At 59.7% G+C, this 14,856-nt stretch overlaps 1 protein-coding gene across 5 annotated transcripts in view; it reads left to right on the top strand.

Moving 5' to 3' along the window:
- Nucleotides 1–14,856, top strand: part of Syn3 (synapsin III) — a 288,914-nt gene that overhangs the window by 70,930 nt on the left and 203,128 nt on the right. For all 5 annotated transcript variants that reach the window (XM_023561243.2, XM_063255545.1, XM_005000137.4 and 2 more), the window contains exon 4: nt 2,998–3,089. In XM_023561243.2, coding sequence (XP_023417011.1) covers nt 2,998–3,089 — 92 coding nt within the window. The remainder of the gene's footprint in view (nt 1–2,997; nt 3,090–14,856) is intronic.

The following is a 14,856-nucleotide window of genomic DNA, read 5'->3' as shown; positions in this document are numbered from 1 at the left end:
AATGCTCGGTTACTCCAGCTTGCCTGGGGCCACAGAAATACCCAGGATGTGGGACTCCAGGTTTAAAACTGGGGCATTGGGACCTTGGGTTCTAAGGCTGAGCAAGCTGGGGCCTGAATGCAAGCTGATGGGAGGCTTTAACCTCATTGCTGTGTTCCGAGGGCCCTGCTTGGACGCCGAGTCCTCGCCCTCTAACCTCTGGGAACAGGACACCCCAGCCCCGAGCAGGCTTGCAGGCTGCAGAACCATGGCTGCTCCCCCACCTGAGGTCCGAGCTTAGTAACCAGCTGAGGCCTTGAGGAGCCGCTCAGAAGAGGTCTCTTGATGCCGCTCTGTGCCCTGAACTTAGCTCCGCGTCCTCCACTCAGGAGACCTCGGGGCTGTGCTTCCGTCCCTGGGTCTCCCAGGGCGGTCACAGCTCAGTTCCCTCCCAAATGCTGTTGTGCAGTGACTGGCAGCTGACACTTAATGGTCTCCTCTTCCCCAGCCGTGCAAAGACAGATGGCATCCTTGCTACCATGTCACGGCTGTAAGCACGTGTCCCCTCTCCACGTTTTACAGACAGTTATGTCGTAAATACCCAAAGCAGCTGCTGCTTTTCTGGTTGCACCATTTTTGACGCCTTCGGTTTGCTATTGCAAAGACGTGGTGACAGGTAGTGACAGAGGCTCTCCTGTTTCAGCTTGGGCAAGCTCTCTTTCGCACACACCCTCAAAGACTTGTAGTGATCAGGAATGGCAGATATATTGCCTCTGTTTCAGGGTGTAAACGCTGAAGTTCAGAGCAGTAGGGTGAACGGCACCCCAGCTCACACCGGGGTGTGGCCTCTCCAGCCTGCCTTTGTCCACTCCAAGCTGCCCGACACGTCCTGTTCCGAAGAATGTCCCACCCCAGCAGCTGACCCCAACATGATTGTGCGGGCAACACATGCAGGAGACCTCAGCGATGCTGACAGCGCCATCCACCCAGAGGAGCCCGCTTCCTTCACTGCTGCACACACTGGCTGCCCTGGGACCGACGCTGGCCTCCTGCTGGCCCATAGCCTGGCTGGGAAGCGGCTCCGGATCCCGGAGTGGTACAGATGAACTCTGGCTTGGTGCCTGGGGCCGTGTGTATCTCCTGTCTGGGCTGCGAGACAGCCCCTGGTTCTGTGAGACTCAAATTCACTCCCTTCCACCATCTGCTTGGTGCCCAGCCCTCCTGCTTTGCAATTTTCTTTTAACTTCTTTTCTGTGCCACACACAAGCAACAGTGTAGCTCTGTGTGATCTCGCCAGTCGGGTGCACCGGGTGAATCTGAGGACGTTAGACCTCGTAACGAGGCCATTATCACCACTGACCGACCCAGGCTCATTAAGAGTGCCCTTCCCGCACCCGACACAGCTCAGCCAGGCCATTAATTAGAGCTGCAGCGAGTGTGATGGTATCTTCAGAGGGTGCCAGGTCTTTGCTCATAATTGCTGCCAAATGACCCCGGGGGAGGTGTTTGAATGGCCTGGCAGGAAGCACCCACCCCTTCTCTCTTTCACTGGGTTATTTTTGAGTCCTGAAATTCCCAGCTATAATCCATTTAAGCTGAATGTCAAGGCAGTGGGATGCGACAGACAGCGAAGTGCTGGGCTCCAAGACGGGCTCTGCTGCCTGCCATCTGATGGGGACCCCGTATTGGGTCCTGCCTCCGTTTCCCCCTCTGGACACCTGCACAGTAAATGGGCTCACACACGTGAGACGCTTGGGCTGTGTTGCACAGATGGGCTTTGCACACATGGGCAGTCTCTGTGGCACAGCCAAGAAATGCCGTTGACCTCTGCTGTGCCCTGCAGGTGACAGTGTTACAGGTCGCTGTCACCGCCCCAAACTCCTGTGCTGAAGCCAGTTCCTCAGAGGGCAGCCTGATTCGGAGACGGCTCTTTAAAGAGGCGATCGGGTCTGAACGAGATCATGGACATGGGAGCGCACCTGCAGGACCGTTGTCCTCAGAGAGGGGAGCACGGGGTGCGGGGCTCACACAGGAAGACATGGGCAGAGCTCAGGAGGAGAAGAAACCAGCGCTGCTACCTCGGAGATCGCCAGCTTCCCGCCTCAGCTCTGCACAGAGTACTTTGCACTGAGCGCTGGGCGATGGCCCTTCATACAGCAGCCCGAGGAGATCGAAATGCAGATGGCCACAGCAGTGCTGTCTCCCCGGGGAGCAGCCCATGGGGGTGTGGGACAGGGCAGAGACTTGTGAACGCCTGCCCAGTCACACAAATACTCGAGCAAAGCTGAGTCGCAAGACCCACAGGCAGCTTGGTAGCTGTAGAGGAGCACCCAGAGGAATCCTGCCTGGCCTTGCTCGGAGATCTTGACCTCCCTCCCTCTCCGTCTGTCCATCCCTCTCCTCCTCCCGATCCCAGATCCCACTCTGTCTTTCCCTTGCCACCTCCACTGTGGTCCTCTGTGCTTCCCCAGCACAACTAGCAGGAAACACAGTCCCACGTGTGCATTGACGACAGCCGTTCTGGGAGGACTGAAGATTCTCGGGAGGGAACCTCATTCCTGCCTCCCGGGTCACATCCTCACCCCATCAGCTGTGAGCTGAAGGGCACAGACCTAGCTCTGCGGACCCCTGGGTGAGGAGGGAGAGGTGCTGTGGTCCCCGAGCCACAAAGCCACCACACTGCCGTACAGGCAGGGTGCAGACGCTGTGCCACGGCTGGCGTTTGGCATCTCAAGGTCACCCAGCTGGAATGGCTTCCTCCACCCTCAGGGTCAGAAATGCCAGGGTGAGAGTTCGGCTTGTGGGTGAGAGACCTGAGGGTTCGGTGCGATGTTGTCTCCCACCCACTGTGCGGCCTCAAAAGTGTCACAGCCCCTCTGCACCTTGGTGATCCTGTCAGTCAGGAGGAGCTCGGACAGCCTGGCCAAGGTGACCTGAGGAGGAGGCACCGAGCGCGTGTTGGCAGCCGTCACTGCGCCCGAGTGTGACAGCCCTTTCCTCTGTGCGCTTCTCCTCCAGGCGGAGTTCTCCGAGCTGAACCTGGCCGCCTACGTCACGGGGGGCTGCATGGTGGACATGCAGGCGGTGAGGAACGGCACCAAGGTAGTGAGGTAAGTGGCGTGGAGGTCCAGGGGCCTCCCAAGAGCTGCAGGACCTCCTTCGGGGTGTCTGCCCCATCCGGGTGTTGCTGTTCACACACGGCCAGGCCAGACTGCGATGTGCAGAGCGAGGCTGAGGCCTGCGGTGGAGCCCTGGTCCCCTCTGCTGCGTGGCCTTGCCCCTTGCTCTTGTCTCGAAGCGTGGTGACAGCTGCACCGCTGTGGGGGCTGCAGTGTTTTCCCCAGCTCCCCTGGGGGTGGTCCAGGCTGCCCTGAAGGTGGGCAAATTTAGAGGTCTGAGGGAAGGCACTGAACCCACTTCCCACAGTGCACAGGTTTCGGTTCAGAGTCCCTGGACCACCAGACCTGAAGGTACTGGACTTGAGAGTTTCAGAGGCTGCAGGGCTGGACAGGACAGGCAGGGACTCGTCACAGCCAGAAATGACCGCGTGCGCACAGGGCCACCAGAGCAAGGCTGTGTGTGCAGTCTCGCCAGCACCCCAGGAAGGAGCCCAGGCTCTGGTTTGATGAGGGTTCCTGTGGGCAGGAGGGGGACTCAGATTTGGGATGGCGGGAATGGAACTGGTGGACACAGTGGTGTTTGAGGAAGGATGTGGCCCCCTCGGGTGGGGTGGGAAGAAGAAGCTCGTGCTTAGGAAGAGCGTCCCTGCCTGTGAACACAGGGCCATGGTGCGGCTCGTTGGCAAATTATGGTTGTACAGTTGACCTAGAAGTCACTCACTGAGTGCCCACACTGGGCCAAGAGGGACATGGGCGGCTTTCTGTTTCCAGTAGCAGTGGACAGGTTACTCGGGTCATGGTGTCCACTGAAGCCACTTTAAAGGTGGTTTCCCATATTATAATGGGCAAAGACCTGGCGGACAGCAGAGGTTACCAGGAAGACGGGGACTGGACCCCAGGGAGATAAATGAACACAAAGGCCAGCTGCGTCCTGGGAATTTTGCTAAGTCACACACATTTGAAAAGCGTTGTCATAGCCCGGAGGAGGGGCAGGACCACTTCTAGTACAGCAGTGATGATGCAGGCCCTTCCCGGACCAGGAGGAGACCCCAAAGGCCACTCTTCAAGGTGACGTGAGTCAGACTCAGGTGAGGCCTCACAGATCCGGGCAGGGTGGGACACAGTCGGGATACCAGGTCTTCCAGAAGCCTGGAGCGTGAAACCTGGTGTGGTGGAACCCCTGCGCCAGAGGTGAGGGCAGATGCCGTGGAGAGGAAGACACTTTTACCCGGGGCTTCAAGGGGTCACAGCCCTGGGCACTGCAGCCAGCACACAGCCCAGAGAAGCAGACACAGGTGCCCAGCAGAGGAGGCAGGCACAGTGGACACTGGGCTCGCCAGGAGCAGATTATTAATGGGGAAAATGTATCGGGGTGGATAATGCCAGGTTTGGAAATATCTTCAGGTGTCAGGCCTGGTGGTGCATGCCTGTAATCCCAGCAGTCAGGAGGCCGAGGCAGGGGAATTGCCAAAAGTTTAAGAACAGACTGGACTGCATGGTGTGTTCAAGGCCAGCTTGAACCATGTGGTGAGATCCTACCTCAAGAAAAGAAAAAAATCATATATATATGTAAAATCTTTCTTCAGAGAACTTGAAGCTGTCAAAAGGGACAAAAAGTTTAAAAACAGATTCTTGCAGGGAAAGACTATAGCAGCCACGGAGAGTGGGAGTGCCATGCTGGAAAGGTGTTACGAGAAGAGGGCACAGCTGAAGGGTGACCCTGGAGCTGCGAGACCCGAGGTGGAGGTGTCCCAGCGTCACAGCGGCATCGGAGGGGACCCAGCAGAGCCCTGTGGCGGGAAACGGTGCTTCAGAAAGATGCCAGATCACCAAACCGCAGGTGTGGACGACCCACAGGATAAATCAGAGAGCTCTGGGCTGGGACTCAGAACCGGAACTTCAGAAAGACAGACACCTCGGCCCAGGTGGACAAGCGCAGGGTAGATCTCATCGTCCCGACAGAGCTGAGCAGTGTCTTCAGCTGCTGATGGAATGCACTCTGTGCAGGCAAAACCACTGGCTCACAGCCGAGGCAGGGACCGTCCCTGAGGGAAACTGAGGCATGGGGTTTAAGCCAAGGGAGAATGTGCCCGGGTGGCACGGAGCTGTGGAAGCTGAGAGGGGAAGGTGCTGAGTGTCAATGGGGACAGCATCCCAGGCTAGGACCCATGTGTGGCCGAAAGGCTCCCTGGACTCGGGGTAGCGGGCAGGCCGGGCCGGGGAGGGAGATAGTAAACACACTGATAAGAAGCGGAGGATGCGGGAGGTCATTGCTAGGGCGGTCACCTAAGGACAGACAGGAGGCAGCACTCTAAACAGCTAGAGAGGGCAGACAGAAGTAGCAACGGAAGGCGGGCAGGGAGAGGAAACCAGCCGTGGCTGCCGTGCCAACAGCAGAGGGCCGATCCCAGCCAAATGCACCCCCAGCCCCTGCTCCCCAGCCTCACACTGTTCCCCTCACGCTCAGAGCCTGCAGGAGAGCCCTGTGCTCAGGGCAGGTCAGCCTGGAACCCTGACATGCAATCCCACCCCGGGGTTCCTCCTGGGCTGCGGGCGCCACCTGCCCTAGGGCGCCCCCTCATGGTCTTTGTGAGAACTGCAGCCTCCAACCAGTCCCCTGGGGTGGTTAAATACTGGCGTCCCACTTGACTGGCAGTTACATTAAACATGGACAGGTCAGATGCTCTAATTAAAGGACAGAGACGTGTAAACACTCAAGTGATGTAAAACAAGAATACAAAAAGTTTAACTGTGCTGGCACATTCCTATCAGCCCAGCTGTCAGGAGGCTGAGACAGGAGAGTCACAAGTTCAAGGCCACCCTGGGCTACCTAGCAAGGCTGTTTCAAAAACAAAAATGAAGAACCAAAAAGAAAAAATCAAAGGATGGGAAATATGGCACAAAACTGCCAGCTAAGGGGAAGCACGCCCTGCAGCGACATTACTATGAGGGGAAGAGACTTCCGGGTGACAGGGTTACTAAGGAAAGGTGATTTGTCATGATCAAGGATTCATCTACTAGGAAGAAGTAATATTTAATATATTAATAGTATAATTAATGATTAATATTATATCGGGTTGACTCGCCTTCCCTCAGAACCTGAGCAAAGGCCATTGGCTGTCCACATGGGCTGCAGCTAGAATCACCTGGCGTCTGCTCCTCCCGCGGGACGCTCAGAGCCTGTGTTTCTGAAGCTCCTGGTGACCGTGGTGAGGGCCAAGGTGGAGACGCCACCAGGGTCTTTCCCATAACGGCCAGCATGGGTCGGGCAGCTGCAAACCTGGGTCCCTGCACCCGGCTGTGCCGTCTGAGCGTAGGCATCGCCACGGAGACCTCCTGAGTCTGGTCCCAGGCCTCCCGGGTTTACACACGTGCTCACAGCAGTGTTCCACTCTGTTTCTGTGCAGAGATTGTGCTGAGGAGTGGGCTCCCGCTGGGCAGGGCTGCAGGCGGGGCCAGGGAGTCTGACTTTCCGCATCACCCAGGCGCAGCCTGTGCTTCCAGCCTGCAATCTTGCACGAGCATCAGGGAGGCAGTTTGCTCTGGAAGCTGCAGTGGGAGCCCATACTCGGCAGAGCCAGTCCAGGGAGACCTGTGCCAAGATTGCCAAGCCCTGGCCGCAGGGCCCAGAGAGTCTTGAGGATCCTACCACCCTGGGCCAGGAGGATGGTGTGACCTCAGCCAGGCAGCTCCTGGGCACTAGGGGCTGCTCCTCAAGTGGGCCCGGCCTCCCGCCCAGCTGTGTTCACCCCACTGGGTGTAGTGGGCAGAGCCCTGGGCTCACAGAATCCTTTCCAAGACACCGAGGTGTCATGCAGAAAAGGCCCCAAGTGTCTGTAAGTGTGCGCCCTGTGCAATGCCTGGAAACAGGGAGATGGGGAGCTATAGTCACTGGCTCAGCAGGGTCGGGGAGGAGCCGCTGAAGCATTGCCCCGAGTGTCTGGGGCAGGTGACTTCACCAGCAGCCGTGGTGAAGATCACCTCTCCCCGGTATCACCTCTGTCCACTCTGGGCCACCACCAAGGAGAACAGTGGAGCAAGGCATGGCCTCCACTGAGGCCCTCTTGTCCTGCTCTGACACTTGCACACCCCATGTCCTGCATGAGGGTCCCTCTGTTCTCAGGCCTTGGCCTGGGAGTCGGACCATGAGCTCCCAGGTCCTCAGACCTTTGAGCTTGAGTGAGCCACCCTGGCTTCGAGATTCTACAGCTACAGACGGCAGAGCTCAAGGCCCTCTGTCTCCACCTCCCGCATGCCAGGCTCCGCAGTGCACCTCCCCTACACAGGTTCTGCCCACCACAGGAAGCCAGGTTGCCCGGAAAGCGGCCACTGCCGGTCTTCTCCAGCATCCATCCCTTCCGCTCTGTTGGGGGAGCAGCCCTTAGATTTTTATCAGGGCGATCCCTGATAACAGTGTGTCAGAAGACGTGTGTGGACCCAACAAGCAGTGGGACCAAACTCCTCGGGAGACTTCTGCTGAACTCTTGGGTACGAGGCAAGGAGCTCTTGTGGGCCGTAGAGCTGCTGGGGTGGCACCTGGAGACAACGGAGCTACGGTGGTCTCTGTCTCCTTGGGGAATGAGTGTCCAGGATGGTGCCAAGCAAAGGAAGCCCAGAGGAAGGCAGCGACCTGACGCTGCCACGCACATCTGTGGGTCTGCACGCATCCCCGAACGCCGGCCAAAGAAATCTCTTTTAGCTTAAGCCAGCTTGAATTACGCGTAGCAAATTCATGCATTTTTATGCATTTAATAACATTTTACAACACTTCCTACGTGCGAGGCGCTGTTCCAAGCACTTAACATCTATTAACTCAGCTCGTCCTTCAGCAGGCCGGCCCCGGGTTATGGCTATGGAGGTCGCAGCACCAAGAGAGCTGTGACGGAGTCCAGGTGTCCAGCAGGGGAGCCGGGGTCCTGCACAGCTCGTGTGTGGCACCACCACTGGCACATCCTGGCAGCAGGGCACCGCGCCTGAGTCCGAGCTGCTGTCAGAGGGCTGAGCTCCCCACCGTGAGCGACACCCGAGGCGGATCAGACAGCCATGGGACAAAAGCAACAGAGAGGGTCCGGGCCTCCGGCTCTTTGCAGGGAGGGGAGAAGTTAACCCCACTTATGGCACCCCAAGCCCCAGGCCTGTGCTGAGTGTAAAGCTGATCTCATCCTCACGGCCCCCAGCAACGTTTGACAGCAGAGGGGCAGTGCGGCCTGGTGGTAAGCGCAGGCGGCTATGGAGCTGACTTCCAGGTGGCGTCCAGGATGGCAGCAGGGTGATCGAGGGCAGCACCTTCTCCGGAACACTGGCTGCCAGGGTCTGTGATGGTGGCCCCACTCAGGGTGGCAGCAAGGGAGTGCAGGGTGCCTTCAGTGTTTGGGCCCCATTTCCCAGAGAGACAACCTGAGTGAGAGCAGTTAGTCACATCCAGATTCGTCCAGTGCTTGGCCCGAGTCACACTTAGAAAGTGGCTGTGCTCTGGCTGAACCCAGGTCTCTGAAGCGATGCCTCCTGTCTAACCCCTGGTTCCCCCTGTGCCACCCCAGGCGTCCCCACGCCTGACCCGTGTGGACCCTGCTTCTGTGCAGCACACAGAGGAAGTGGCACTCTGGTGGGTTTGCAGAAGGCCTGGTTGGCCTGGCTCAGGAGCAGTTAGGTCTGCTCCAGAGACACTGCCGGGTCACGCGGCTGCAGGCTTTGGGCCCGGAGCAGCGCTGCACAGCGTGGTGGGAGTGGAGGGAGGCGCCGGGCCCTCATTTCCTTCTCAGGGGTGCAGCCCATCATCTGACTTCCTGCTGCTGCCCTCGGGGCTCTGCCACCCCAGGAGCCACAGCCTGCGCCAGGCCTGCACCTGGGACCCACGGCAGGACTCCGGGCAGGGTTCTCAGCACAGCACGGCACGGCACGCTGCTCTCCCTCCGCTGTCAGTCAGGCCTGAGGAGCTGCCTCTGGGCACCGAGACAGCGACTTTTCATTTCACACTGACTTTTGCAGGGGTGCTGTGAGATGCGTTATGCAGAGACCACGTCCGTGCACTCCACAAATGTTTACTCAGGACCCGCTCTGCCCCAGGCACCGTCACTGCTACTGGGAATTGTATTTGATGAGGCAGGCCAGAGGCGGGATTCACCCCAAATGGTTTCAATAGGGAAACTTTAATGAAGCAGCCACCCCAGAGGAATGTGGGGAATGGGAGAGCCACAGGACTGGAGAGAGAGATAGAGAGAGAGACAGACAGACAGACAGACAGAGAACTACAGGTGGGGCCTCCCTGATGAAAAACTAATCTGAAACCTGAAATGCTCCGAAATTGCAAACTCAGGAGCCCTGACCCAGCCCTACAGTGGGAAGCTGTTTCCTACCCAGCGTTCTGTGAAATACCCACGCAGCCACCTGCAGGCCGTGTGGATAGGGGTGTGTTAGGCAGTTACGTTTCATGCTTAGAGCTGGATCCCGGCTCCAAGGTCTCATCCCGCACATCCTGCATCGTACATCCTGGGTCTCCGTGCAAGCCCTCCTGGCCCTGGCCCAGGGGTGAGGGGTCCCCAGCTGTGCCCTCAGAGCCTGCGCTTCCTCTTGGCGGGCACGGGAGCTGCACCGTGGGAGCCGTGGCTGGGAAGGACCCAGGGTCCTGAGCCCCTGCCAATGCTGTTGGGCCAGGGTGGGGACGCCTGCTCTGAGCGTGGGGTCCAGAATAGGAACCATCCACGGACAAACCCCAGGGCCACTCGACACCTGATCCCGGCCACGGACCCTGGCCGTGCTTCGTAAGCCTCAAGGCACCACGTAGTGCCTCGATGAAACAGGCACGCAGCAGTGTTTCAACCAACCGGGCCCTGCTGTGCCCATCCTGCCAGTGCTGGGTGGAGAGGCAAGTTCTAGTTAGAGAGCCCGGTGGGGAGTCCAAGGTCATGCAGAGACCCACACTTGGTGGTAGCACCTGGCCCCACAGCCATTGGGTGACCAGAGAGGCAGTCAAGTGTGTGGGAGCCAGGGCAGGTGGAGCTGAGGAGAAACGCCCAAGGGGCCCTGCACAGGGCTGAGGCCGCTCTGCTGTCTGACCACACCACTCATGGGCAGGGGCACCTCCTCAGGAAGCAGGGTCGGCACCCGGCCCAGCCTGGGGAAAGGACAGAGGCCCCCCTACCCTGCCCCATGCGTCTCTCGACCCACCAGATGGCCCGAGTTCGGGGAAGACGTTGGTGGGAGGGGGAGCTTCAGGGCCAGGGGGGCATCTTTATCAAATGGTCAAGACCCCGAGTTGGCAGTACCCCCCGGCCCCCTGAGTCCTGGTATGCAGACGGACACAGTGGTTTGGGGATGCAGGGAGGTGACTCATCGGGGTCTCCAGCACATGGAAGCCCAAGCTAGGGGCGGCTCTGAGCCCTCTTCGGACCTCTGACCTGTGGACTCAAGGCTGCTGTCAGAAACTCATCGCTGCCCTGAGGATGTGCTGCCTGAGTCCCGGGCTTCGAGGACTCTGCCCTTAAATTCCAGGATGTTATCCAGACTCCAAGCGCAAGCTGGGGGTCCTCAGTGTCAGAGCCCAGCTCCCGCCACCCCCCAGGCCCATTGCGTACTCGAAAGTAGCTCCCATGCGTGTGTCAGATGGGCCCACAGTCTGGAGCTTCCTTCAAAACATGCCACTCGAGAAGGACTGGTGAAGAGAGCTGGCCACAGCCCCGAGGAGCTGCACCCTGGCGGCAGGGGGCCAGAGACAGAGCTGGCAAAGGGAGGGCACAAGGGAAGGCTCCAGGAAGAGGCGACTGGGGTGGACGGAGAACAGAGTGGGGTGGTTGGAGACCCTCTGCGGTTGATCCTGAGGGCCACCTGCTCAGGGAAGTGTCCCCTGGGGGCCTGCGCAGGGACTGGGCATCCCCCCAGACACTGCGGTGTGTTCTGCCAGCTGCCCTGCTGCCCGTGGTGACTGACTGACTGATAGTCGCACCTGGCATGGGACAGTGGGGAGCTGCGGATGCCCTCGGGCATTGCCTGGAGCTTCACCTGCTGTGCAGAAAGCCCAGCGGCACCCATGGCTCCCAGGCTCTGTCCCAGCCGCTGTCTTCAGTGCTGCATCCCCTGTGCTGGCGCCTGTGGTGGAAGGTGCTACTGTTTCCCAGGTCTCCCCAGGCACACCCTCCGGAGGGTCAAGACTATTTCTCCTAGTTGGCGCCCAGCTCCTGGCACGAGGCCGAGTCCACCTCAGGCCTTGGTGACCAGCTGACTGCACACAGCTAAGAGCTCTTGGCGGGACAGACTTGGGGTACAGCTTACAGCAGGTGTGGGAGGGGACGGACAGGTCCCAAAGCTGGGCATACAGTCCTCAGGGGCCCGGCCTCTGCCCGACTGCTGTGGGATACCAGGCCTGGTGGAGGTGGGGCGTGGGAACAAGTGGCAGTGTCACGGACAGCCAGTGAGCAGCCAACTGGCCCGTCCCAGCTCCCTGGGCAGAGCTACAGGCCCAACTCCCAGCATTCCCAGCACTGGAGGATAGGACAGCCTGTGGTCTGCCCGGATCCCTCCTGGGCAGCTCTGGCTGCCTGGCAGCTTCTCACCAGGTCTATTGGCCTCTGACTGGCATCTGTCCCCTTTTCATCTATAAGTGTTATCACCCGGCTGCCCAGGCCTCTCAGAGGTGGACCTGGTCCCCTGTGAGAGAGCTGAAGGGACCCTGCCTGGGCCGCACCCCTGAAGCCCTGAGCAGTTGGCTGCATTTGTGGTGGATTCCAAACCAGGCCACCCTCACCTGTACAGCACAAGTTGAACCACGGTGTCCGCAGCCCTGGATCAGCTGCTGCCCCGCCCCTCCTGGATGCTTGTCCTCTGTACCAGTTACAGCTCTTCCTGCTCCCAGGTCCCTCACTGAAGAGGGGGCAGAGTGCTTTGGGGACTCCAAGCCCCCCTGCCCCTCTGCCCTGGCTTCACCCTCGCCCTGGGATGCATCTTGGGACTTCCAGGACACCCCACCCTGGACAGCCTGGTGCAGGAGGCCCAGACGGGGCCGGGCAGCCCACGGGCAGTCCTTTTGCTACTTAGACGTCCCAGTCTGCCTCAAAAGTCTGCGGATCCAAGCCCCATGGCTGCCGTGCCCTCCTGTGAGATGATGGCAGGAGCCTGTGCCCTGCTTAGGAGCCCGAGTCCTGCTGACCAGCACAGCTGCCCACTCTGGTGGGCCCGGGGACCTGCATCTGATTGTGCTCCACGCTGGAGGTTCCCCTGCTCACACAATGCACATAGTTTTAACAATGGGCTGTGCTGGAACACCAGGCACCTGGGAGGAAGCCACGGGGTCTGCCAGGGTCTGGACAGGTGTCCGAGCTTCTGCTGCTGTGCCCTCCACCCTGTGTGGTGGGTGGGGCCCCCGACAGACTCGCCTGTGCACCGGGTGAGTCACAGCGAGTCGGAGAAACGCAGGCGTTGTGTTGAGGCGAGCAGTTCTTTGGGGGCGCTTCTCGGTCTTGCTGATGGGTGACCTTCCAGTACTGTTTGGCCTATTTCTCGGCACAGGGGCAACGACCCCGCCTGCCACAGGTTTACCTGGTGGCCGTGAAGTGTCAGACAGTGTGGTCAGCTGTGGCATGACCAGCCTGGCCTCAGAAGGGAGCTGGCGACTGGGGTGGGGACAGGACATCCACACTGCCAGTGTGTCCTGCGATGGGGTGCACGTCTGAGTCCCTTGCCGGCCTTTTCCTGATCTGCTCCCCAGCACTCCTCTCCCATGCTGCTTCTGCCTGTGTCTCAGCTCCCCATTGCTCTGTAACAAGGGACCTCAAATCTGTGTGGTCTGCGCCCACGGTCATTTTAGTGGCTTCCAGAATTCAGGTCTGGGATTGGGGCAGATGATGCCCCAATCGGTGATGCCCGGGGTCATCTGCTTGCCTTTGGGCATTGCGGGACTGGGCGAGGCTGGGCAGGCTGTGCTCAGCTGGCTCCCAGCGCTCCTCTGAGCACTGCCCTCTTCTCCACCTGGCGATGGGCTTCCTCTGGGCCACACGGTCCTGAGCAGCTGGGCTTCTGCTCTAGCAGCTTGGTTTCACAGGGCTAAGTGACAGAGGGGCTGGGGACACAGGCATCTTTCAGGGCACCCAGGAGCAGCCTGGGTGCCTCTCCTGCCACATCCAAGTGTCCAAACATGGACACCGGGCCGATCTGAGTTTAAGGAGAACAGACCGCATGATGGAGGGGTGATGAGAAGTTGGAAGATGTGTTGATATCTGTCTCCCTTCCACCGTCCTCCAGCGGCCAGAGGGGCTCCTCTCTCAAAGGACGCTGGATGCCAGCAGCCTGGTTAAACCTCCTGCTCAAACTGCCGTGGTCTGCAGGCCCTGTGGGTGTGGGTGCCACCCTCCTCCTCACCTTCTCCCATCTGTCTCTCCGAGACCCTTGAGGTCAAGCCTGGCCCCAGGCCCTGCCTTGCTGTCCCCTGCTGGGAGCCTGTCTGCAGAGTCACTGCTCTCCCCCAATGCTTCCCTGCACCCCTGGCGGCTGCCGTGCTCTCTGCTCCTCTCTCACCTCCTGTACCTGTTCCCAAAAAGCAGCAGCTGCACCCATGCTGCGGGTCAGGCTGTCCTGCGTGCCGGAGTGGCCACTGGGCCTGTGGGTGGAGGGAGTGAATAACTCTTAAAGATCAATTTTTAAAAACAATTTGCCCTTGAGCCCACCTTCCCTGCGACGGGAGGTCCCCACAGACAGAGGCCTCCTCCTGCCTCTTTGCAGCCCCCTGGGGGCTGAGCGTGGGCCCCATCCCTTCTGGAAGCCCTAAGTTTTCTTCTTTGGAAATCCCAGAGGCCGCCTTGTCCTGAGCACATATTGCTCCCTGTTGGCCACATCTTGTGGGAAACCAGTCAGTGCCTGTTTTCTGGTTTAGTCCTCAAAACCGCACCATGTGATGCAACCTGTTCCTTCCCAAGGTTACAGATGGGGAAACTGAGTCACAGAGCCATTGCATAACTTGCCTGCAGGCTCCTGGGTGCCAGGCCAGATGGGCTCCTCGGCTGCACCCCGTGAGGCTGCTCTGCCTTGGGCTGTGGTTTCCTCTCCCTGCTGCGGGTGCTCACCAGGTCCCAGATCCCTGGGGCTCTGTCCTGTCACCTTCCTTTTGGTTTGCATTGTCATTTCCATGGGGAACAGGTTACCCTTCCTGTGCCTCAGTTTCCCGACAAGCAAGATGGTGCTAACTGGTATCTGAGGAGGGGGGAGCGCGGAAGGAGCTCACTCACCAGCACGCACAATCCCGGCTCTTCCCGCGGCTTCCTGTGCCTCTGTTGGAGCCACAGCTGCGGCCTGTGATCGGCGCTGCTCTGCTAGGGAACAAGGAGGCTTTTATGGCTTTCACTGGCCTCTGCCAGTAAACAGCGGGCCTGCCGCAGACGCCACCGTGCTGCTCACCGGCCCAACAAAGGGCCCTGTGTGCCCAGGCTGCCCGCAGCCGTGTCCTGTCGCGGCCGTGTGAACCAGTGCCGCTGAGCAGGGCTTGCTCTCACAGTCACCTCGCAGTCCCAACCTCTGTCCCCAGCCTGGACGCTAAGGCTGCCCGCTGTCCTGGCTGCTGGTCACTGGTAGACATCCTCTTTTGCGGGCACTTTCAGGCTCCCCAGCCCCTTCCGTGCTACCTGGTGGGGACACTGTGTGCTCCATGACCCAGTGGACAGGGCAGTCTCCCCAAGCCCACTCCGAGTGCAGCAGCGTCCGTGAGTCCCAATGCATGGGGATATGCACCCACAGGGCAGCATCACCCAGAACCCCATGTCCTGTCCTGCCCCGC

Source organism: Cavia porcellus, unplaced genomic scaffold, assembly GCF_034190915.1.
Source record: "Cavia porcellus strain 051 isolate PalLab524CR breed Dunkin Hartley unplaced genomic scaffold, mCavPor4.1 scaffold_8, whole genome shotgun sequence".
NCBI classification, from domain to species: Eukaryota; Metazoa; Chordata; class Mammalia; order Rodentia; family Caviidae; genus Cavia; species Cavia porcellus.
The sequence above is the reverse complement of the archived record's forward strand: the minus strand, read 5'-3'. Positions and strand labels throughout refer to the sequence as shown.